This window comes from Chelonus insularis, unplaced genomic scaffold (assembly GCF_013357705.1).
Source record: "Chelonus insularis isolate UGA/USDA-ARS -01 unplaced genomic scaffold, ASM1335770v1 contig_385_pilon, whole genome shotgun sequence".
NCBI classification, from domain to species: domain Eukaryota; kingdom Metazoa; phylum Arthropoda; class Insecta; order Hymenoptera; family Braconidae; genus Chelonus; species Chelonus insularis.
The window spans coordinates 1-9,701 of NW_023276542.1; the positions used below are offsets into that span (position 1 = coordinate 1).

General features: G+C 31.4%; 1 protein-coding gene and 1 pseudogene across 1 annotated transcript; both read left to right on the forward strand.

Annotated features, from left to right (window-relative positions):
* Positions 1-5: 5 nt before the first annotated feature.
* On the forward strand, positions 6-3,333 carry LOC118067533 (probable multidrug resistance-associated protein lethal(2)03659; annotated as a pseudogene).
* A 205-nt stretch (positions 3,334-3,538) lies between these two features.
* On the forward strand, positions 3,539-9,630 carry LOC118067534 (multidrug resistance-associated protein 4-like; the record flags this gene model as incomplete). The annotated part of the gene is made up of 5 exons (XM_035084311.1): positions 3,539-4,097; positions 7,476-7,975; positions 8,047-8,181; positions 8,661-8,865; positions 9,406-9,630. Coding segments are annotated over exons 2-5 (750 nt in total), but the record flags the coding sequence as incomplete, so codon positions are not given.
* Positions 9,631-9,701: the final 71 nt, after the last annotated feature.

A 9,701-nucleotide genomic window follows, 5' to 3' on the forward strand; every position in this document is an offset into this window, starting at 1 on the left:
TGGATGAAATAATATCAGGAGTTCAAGTAATTAAGATGTATGCTTGGGAAAAGCCTTTCTGTGTTATGGTAGCATTAGCTAGGAAATTGGAACTTAAAGTAGTACAAAAGTTCTCTTGGATACGTGGAATTTTCATGACTTTTAATTTATTTACAACAAGAGCAGCTATCTATTGTACACTTGTAGGAATGATGTTTTTTAGTCAACAAATAACTGCCGAAAAAGCATTTGTATTCTCTTCCTTTTTTAATATTCTTGCCCATACAATGTCAGCAATGTTCGTTCGTGGTGTGGCTGAAATTGCCGAGTGTATTGTAGCAGTGAGACGTTTACAGTATTTTTTGATGTATGATGAAGTTGGTCAATTAAATAAATTGACTTATCCTGACAGATCATCAGTTATTGATGAATCAAATCCAGAAGAGAAACGCTTAAAATCAGAAATTCCGTACATTGATGATGATAATGCTGATGTTATAGAAAAGGCAAAACCGAATGAAAATGTAACAACAGCAGTGGATCTGGTAAACTCAATAAATCATGTAGCGAATCATAAGCCAGATGGTGATAACTGGGCTGTGAGGATTATAAACGCGACAGCAAAATGGGAGCCAAGTAGTCAAGAAAATACTCTAAATAAAGTTACCATCAAGCTGGAACGAGGAAAACTGTATGTCGTGATTGGAGCAGTAGGAGCTGGCAAGAGTTCACTTATTTCTGCAATTCTTGGTGAACTTCCACTAGCAGAAGGAAGCATAGAAGTGCGTGGTGGGCTGAGTTATGCTGCTCAAGAAGCTTGGGTTTTTGGCTCGACCGTTCGGCAAAATATTATCTTCGGACAACCGTACGACCGCCAACGCTACCAAAAAGTCGTCAAAGTTTGTGCACTACTGAGTGACTTCAAACAATTCCCCCAAGGCGACCAGACAATAGTCGGAGAAAGAGGAAGCTCATTGTCAGGAGGACAGAAAGCAAGAATCAATTTAGCTCGTGCTGTATATCGTCAAGCAGATCTCTATATCTTAGATGACCCACTGAGTGCTGTTGACACTCACGTGGGCAAGCATCTATTTGAAGAATGTCTAGAGAGATATTTATCAGGAAAAACAAGAATCCTCGCTACTCATCAGCTCCAGTACATTAAAGACGTCGACGGCATTATCCTACTTGAACATGGATCCTCCAAAATGTTCTCCAACTACGTCGACCTTCTCGCTCAATGTCCAGAGTATGCTACTCTTCTAGCCTCTGACTCATCACAAGATACCGATGAATCTTTCTCCGAAAAAAGCAGTATGCGTCGACAGTGGTCTAGTTTAAGTAATCGCAGTAGAACTCCTGATCCTAGTGGTGCTGATACTGATGCTGAAGATGACGACGAAAAGAATGTTGAAAACGACAATCTGGAAGCGAACGTCAAGAGGAGTTATTCAAGGATCGATTTTTATCAAATACTTCACATCTGGAGGCAACTGGGTGTTTTGTTATTACTGTTGCTATCTTCTTCTGTATTAACTCAGTTTTTAGCCAGTGCTAGTGATTTTTTCGTTCCGATTCTCGTGAACGAAGAAGAGTCTCGTAACAAAGACTTTATTGTTTTCCAAAAACTGTCACTCTTCTCCATCGTTTATACAAAATTACTGACATCACCCCAGCTATTCTCTATATCTACATCTACACTGGACTGGTTTTATCAATCTTTATTGTTGGAATCACCAGATCTTTGTTTTTTACGTTTTGTGTGTTCGCAACAGTCAAAGCCTTCATGACCGATCCTTTGGAGCTCTTATAAGAACGAGTATGCGATTTTTTGATACGAATCCTAGTGGAAGAATATTAAATAGATTCTCTAAAGACATGGGGAGCTATTGATGAATTACTTCCGAAAGCTCTTCTCGATGCTGGGCAAATAATTTTGATGATGTGCGGATCATTAGTCATGTGTTGTGTTATAAATCTGTTCTTTCTAATTCCACTATTTGTGATTGCGTTTATATTTTACTGGATTAGAAAGGTTTATTTAAAAACTAGTAAAAATATCAAGAGACTCGAAGGAATGATGAGATCACCAGTATTTACTCATTTAAATGCATCGATAAATGGACTAACAACTATCCGAGCTTATGGAGCTCAGCAGATATTGAAATTCGAGTTTGATAAATTTCAAGACGTTCATACTTCATCATGGTTCATAGTTTGTAGCAACAAGTATAGCTTTCGGATTTTCTCTAGACGTTTTTTGTTTTTTATTTATAACAGTTATTACGTTCAGCTTTCTTTTGTTTGACTTCGGAATATCTGGAGCTGAAGTAGGTCTTGCTATAACAACAATAATGTCGTTGACCGGGATAATTCAATGGGGAATGCGTCAAAGTGCTGAAGTAACGAATCAGACTGATGTCGGTAGAGCGAGTTTTAGAGTATTCACTTTTACCGCCTGAGGAGAATATTGCAGAAGATAAACCGACCAAGAAGGATAAAAAAAAAGGGTTACAAGTGACGTCAAAAACAGTACATGCACCAGAAAATTGGCCAACAGAGGGATGCATCAAGTTCCAGAATGTATTCATGCGTTATTCCGAGGAAGAGCAACCGGTACTTAAAGGACTTGAATTGGTGATTAAACCTAGAGAGAAGGTCGGGATTGTTGGGAGAACAGGTGCCGGTAAATCTTCATTGATCTCTGCTCTGTTTCGTTTGGCCAAGGTCGAAGGAGTCATTGACATCGATGGAGTGGATACTGGATCTATTTATTTAGAAGAGTTGCGTAAAAAAATCTCTATTATACCTCAGGACCCTGTTCTGTTCTCTGGAACCCTGAGGAAGAATTTGGATCCGTTCAACGAATTCCAAGATTCTCTGCTCTGGGGCAGCTTTAGAAGAAGTCGAGCTGAAGGAGGCTTTCACTGGATCTAATGGTTTAGAGTCACGGGTATTTGATCGTGGTACAAACTTAGTGCCGGCCAAAGACAGCTGGTCTGTCTTGCTCGAGCTATTCTTCGAAACAACAAAATTCTTATGCTTGATGAAGCCACAGCTAATGTCGATCCTCACACTGATGGTCTCATCCAACGTACCATTCGTAAAAAGTTTGCCAACTGCACTGTACTTACTGTCGCACATCGACTCAACACCATCATGGACAGTGACAAAGTCCTGGTGATGGAGAAGGGACGAATGGTCGAGTTCGATCATCCCTACATCCTGCTTAAAAATGACTTTGGCCATTTACCTCACTCGTCAAAGAAACCGGTCGTGCTATGACTGAACAGCTCACTCGCATTGCAAAACAAGCATACGATTATAAGCAGAACGAGAGAAATTAAATCACCAAATAAAATAATTTATTTATCAAGACCCATGTGCTCAATTTATCAGTATTTTTTGAATTATCTATTTGTACAGATGCATATTTAAAATATGTAATATAATATTTTTACTCTACTTCTTATAAAAATAAGTGAATTACTTTACTCTATTTGATAATAATAAATTAAAAATTGAAAAAAAGTTAATCATTATCTGTTGTTCATGATATATTTCTAGTTGTAAGTAAATTCATTATATTTCATACTGGTTATCACCACAAGCATCTTTAGTAAGTTATGAATCACGAACAAGGTCATTAGATCTGAACTATTCACACAAATCCGCATGCTGTATAGTAGCAATGCTATGTAATCTTCATATCATATCATGCTTGAAACACGCACACAATAAATCAGAAAGCAAAGGCTGACATTTGTATTATCGCCAGCTGAGTTCCGTCTCATTTACTTCTATATGGTAGCTCACTTTTGTTACGACAGTGCTGTGAGTAGTACTGTCGATAATTTTGTATTTATTTTATATTTATTTCAAGGTTACATTTTCTTTTATATTATTTTCTACGGCAAAATCTATGCATTCACATAAAAACGTCTATGAATTCATTAGTGAAGTCAAATTGTTTTCATTTTTTAACAAAACTCAAAAGATCATCAATATAACCTAACCAAAGTACAACCAAGAAAATCATTTGTAGTGAATTTACAAGTTATGTCTCAACTTGATCATGCAATCTAAATATTAATTATTAACACAACAGAGTAAATAAGGTGAGTTGACTATCAATTAATTGTATTAATTCATTAATATTTTGTTTTCTAATTTATTTTAGGTTACTTTCAATGTTGTTCATGTCATTAAATGTATGAATCAATGAATAAAAACATTTTCGTGAAAATAACACTCAACAGCCATTTTCAACTAAACTTGATTAGCATTAAATAGTGTCAGTGATAATAATAATAATAATAATAATAATAATAATAATAATAATAATAATAATAATAATAATAATAATAATAATAATAATAATAATAATAATAATAATAATAACAATAATAACACTATTAATTTGTGATTCAACTTGTTAATTTATCATGTCACTATTTTCATTTTCCATTTATGAGCTTAAAAACTAATGTTATGATGGGTACTGTATTGTAATTTCTCTGAATGAATATAATTAATTATAATTGAATGTTATCATTGAGTAAATTAAAAGAAATATTTTTTATCAAATGGTAGAATTGATTAGACACTGTTGTAAAGTTTATTTTGGTTTTCAAAGATATTAACATCCAATCCAATAATAATTTTGTAAGGAATATTTTCAATGTCTATTATTTTTCTTTGTTTATTAATTCATAGTTAATTCGTGTTCATTGAAATAATAAAGTATTGTTAAGAGTAATTAATTAATTAAAATATAATAATAAAATTGGTTTTTTCATCACGAGGTAATGGTTACTACAGTAATAGTGTGAAAAGTATCGAGTTCATTAATAATAGAGTGGATCAAAAATATTGAAAGTAATTTATCAATTAACATACTCGTGTTTGAAGCCTAAAACAATTGTTTCATTACCACTTGAATGATCACTGCTCAAATATTGCTTCATGTGACATACAAAAAGGCTGTAATTGAATTTCTGTATTAATGGCATACAAAATAGCAGCTCAGATATTATTTGTTTTGCATAATTTTTGATTGATCCATGGGTATTATCTTATCAACTGTAAATTAAATTGACTTAAAATCAATTTCTAACTAAATATAATTGGGTCATAAATATGAGAGAGAAAGAGAGAATGGAAACTCATCAGAAAAATAAGATAGTCCTATCTGTTAATATAAGACTGCTATCAACTCATTTTGCAAGTCATGTAATGTTTCAGCGGTGTAGCATACAAAATCTTCTTAACAGATATAATACTTTTTATCTGACATATTAAATTGTTTTTTTCTAATTTATGCTAACTAAGCATGAGTCCAATATTTTTTTCACTAAATGTTGTGATCTCTATAAATTTGTATCCAAAATAGAGCTCAGAATTTTCAATGAAATAATTAATAAACATATTATTCCATAATATTTCTCAAAAATCTTATACTATTAAGCGTCTAAAAATATAAACGAGTTATTCACTAAATTAAAAAAATTACTTCTTTTTTCAGCTTTTCTATTCCCAACAAAAATAATAGTACTCAGTTTACATCGTGAAACGTATGAAAAAATCTCGAATTTTTTTTGTTAAACCCTAAACTTTTTTTACTTCCAAAAAATTTGTTTATCATCACTATTGCTTTGAATCATCATAAGTTGAATGAAAAAAAAAACATTGTGGCAAGAACAATTGAGATTTTCTTCATTTAACAATTTTAACGCTTAAATGTACTTGAACAATTTTTTATTATCCAAGGTGTTCTTTTTCGCTTTCTTGAAATTTCGTAAAAGAGAGAAAATTTCAGTAACACTCAATAAAAACGATTTTTAGTTCGAAAATTAAAAAATTAAAAAAATACTTAAAGAATCTGACATTCAATCCAAGAACTTTTCATTTCTATGCTACAATTTTTGTTGCTTTTTTGATTTTTTGCACGTCTTCTGTGAAAAATATCATTTAAGATTATCTCAAGCAAGTGAATCGTCACCAATTGATCTATGTTAATGCACAAGCCAGTTAAGAAAAAAAAACTTTATCTAACAATTAAGTCTATTAGACGAATACTTGCATTGTTCTATGGCTGTTGATGATAGACAGTGTAATCGAGTATGCAATCTTCCTCTACGCAGTTAAATAACTATTACCAGCACTAAAAGTCTCACATAAATGATCCAAGATCGTTTGAAAATCAACACTAAAATAACAGTACATTGAAGATTATTCCTTTGCTTCTCTATATAAAGTACATTCTCTTTAGAACATATTACTTAATGCATATATACAATATTTATCAACGTTATTCTTTATCATAATTTGAATGACATTATGATTTATACTTATCATATATTGAGTTATCTACAGATACATCAATATGGCAAAAAAATAACTGAAAATCATTTGTCATCATTGAGTAAATATTGTATATTTGTTTTGTAATTTTAATATTAGTTTGAAATGTTAATTAAAATCAATCATGCTATGAAAATATTAATGAGTCATTCATAGATTTTTCTTACTTAAAACTCACTTCAAGCTTTTACATGACATGGTACCAATTATTGCATCTTTTTTGCGATCCTTATGAATAAAAATTACAACTTCCTAAAATATCTAAAAATCAATTAATTCAGACATTGATTCTTTTTTATAATATCTCTAAATATCCTTTTACGCTCTAAAATTTCAAATTATAAATTTTTAAACCCAGACGAATCACATAATTAATTATCGCAGTACTGGTCATCCGTATAGGAATTTGCTGTAATGCCATTTTCGAAACTACGTTTCTGTATAGTTTAAGATAAATTCTATTGACTTATAATTAATGCCTATGCTGCAGGCAATAAGCTGCTCGCAATCCTCGTTTTGATAGGAATACGGATTAAAAACACGTTTATGAATTAGTTTTTCATTAATAGTTACTACCTTAAATAAATTTTTTAAATACGTCAGTTGTTTTCAAAACGTTGTAGAAGGAAAGACAAATTTTTGCAATGCCTTTCGAAAAAAAGTTTGTCTTTAAAAAATAAAAGATGATGAGTTGCAGGAATTTCCGTATAAAGGGACCAGTCTAGGGCTAAAATTTTTTCAAGCTTCTGAACGATGTGACAAAAATAATGACATCCTTCTGCTATTCCTAAAAAAAAAATTGTTTCAAGTTTAATTCCATTCATTAACTTACATTAATTGCAACAAAAAATGATTAGTGTCAGCTATTAAATTAAATAATGATTTTATGATATCCTAATGATATTATTGGATGATATAGAAAGGCACTAAAGATATTTCATCATATCTATCAAATTCAATTTTAAAAATTCGTTATTTCACTTTGAAGATGATTCATTATTTTTCAACTACACGCTAACATCAAGTCCTTCAATAAACAAGTTATTTAAATGATGAATTAAAAATTAATGAGTAATAATTGATTAACTTGTTTATCAGAAACAACTCAATGAATTGTTTCTTTAACATTTCAGATTTGAATATCTAATGGAATGCCAAGTGACAATCACACACTAGTCAGCCTTACATACATTCACAGTTAGAAAAAATTTCAGAAAGAGTATTCAACTATTTCATCAGTTTCCAAATTACCTAATAAGATACCAAATAATTGTGATCTTCAATATTATTCCAAGCAACATCAAAAGTGAAAGTGTACTTATTTTTATGTTCAGTGTACTTACATATGTTATGCAATAACCACGTCAAGATAAATCCATCATCAGCAGGTACTTAGAGATCATTTTGGATCAATTACCTGTGGAGCTAATGTCCAGTTCAATATTACCATGGACGCAAGCAAGGCAAAAGTTCATCCAAATCCCCGAGAGAAGTCAAACATTTTATCAGTGTTATTCTGGACTTGGACACTTAAGTTATTCAGAACTGGATACTCGAAAATTCTAGGTCCTGCCGATCTGTTTGACCCATTGAAAACTGATCGATCTGGAGTTCTTGGCGATCGACTGGAGAAGTAAGTCATTAGTCATTAATTAGTTTAACAAATGAATAATTGCAAAAGTGAATTTTAATCTCTGTTTTTAGACAATGGTTCCTGGAATTAGAATCTAAGAAGAAGTCAAAAAAGAGGCCGAATTTTTTAACAACAATTTTCCGGTGTTTTATGTGGGAATACTTTATCTATGGCGTTCTTCATACATTCAATGAATTCATTTTGAGGTAAGTTGATGAATAAAATTATCAATTAACATATTCAACTGATTATTACTTTATCAAAGAGACAGCTATCTAGCTTTTAAAAGTAATGTTTATATAACAATGATAAGAGACCGCAAGTAGAAAATGAAAATTTCATGTAGACCAGTGTTGAAATATTTTCAGAAAATTAATGTAAAAAATTTTTAAACGTAACCATTTTCTCTAATTCAACTAGCTTCATATTTTGGGAAACAAATGGTTCCGCTATGGTTCCAATAAGAGCAGATGAGAGAAGCTCTAAATCCATGTTGATACTCTGCATTATTTTTCTCATTGCTCTAAACAAACCAAAATTAACTTAATCTTTAATCTCTAATCTGTTTTAATCTAACAAACGTAAGAATATTTTACATCTCAGTACTGTTCTTATTGTGATCATCCCATTTTTATATCATTGGATATTAATCTCCAATAGTTTGTTAAAGAAATTCTTATTCCAGGTTAGGAACCCCCATTCTTTTAGGAAGACTTCTGAGATATTTTCGAGAAAGTGGTGGAGTGACTTACAATGATGCGCTGATGTATGCAGGAGGTATTTGTCTAGCAACAGGAATCAATGCAATTACCATTAACCAATCAATTTTCGGAGCATTCTACCTGGGTGGTAAAATAAGAATAGCTGTTTGTTCAGTAGTTTATCGCAAGGTAATGAACGATTCTATTATTCTATTTCTTGGTATAAAATGATACTTCAAAAGCCACAGACACTCTGATAGTGGTTCTGTATAATGAGACGGTCACATGACTTGTGTATTTTATTTCATTTATAAATAGAAAAAGAATTTCAAGTACTAATATCATTTTTTATTCTTAAGAAAAATAATTTATATTGTTTTTAAAATTAATTAAAACTTTCTTGGAATTGCTTTAAGTAGATTTATGTAAATACTTAACTGCTATCTATTTTGTAATGACAGTCATTAATAAAAATACTTGATTCAATAAAAATAGAATTTTCATATTAAACAAAAATTTCCATTTCAACTTAAATTCAATAAACTCCATTAATGACTGAAAATAAATTAAATACTTAAGCATTCTTTTATATAATGAAAATCTATATTGTTTTGAAAAATACAGTAATTTTCCTGCAAGTTAAATTTCATTTTTAAGTTCCACTTGTAAAGAGAATTATTATAGATAACAGCATTTAATTAATCCCATTAATACAAGTAAACATTTCAGGCGCTAAGATTAAGCACAACTGCTTTTGGCGACACAGCACCTGGTAAAGTTGTAAATTTAATCGCTAATGATGTCAATCGATTCGATTTGGTATCAGTATTCATTCATCACATGTGGTCTGCCCCCACTTGCAGCACTGATAATTGGATATTTTTTATACGTCGAAGCTGGTTACGCTGGCATACTGGGAATAGCAGCTGTTTTTGTTGTGGTTCCTATCCAATCGTATACAGGAAAATTATCATCAAAATTCCGACTTCAAACTGCTATAAAAACTGATGAACGAGTGAGACTAA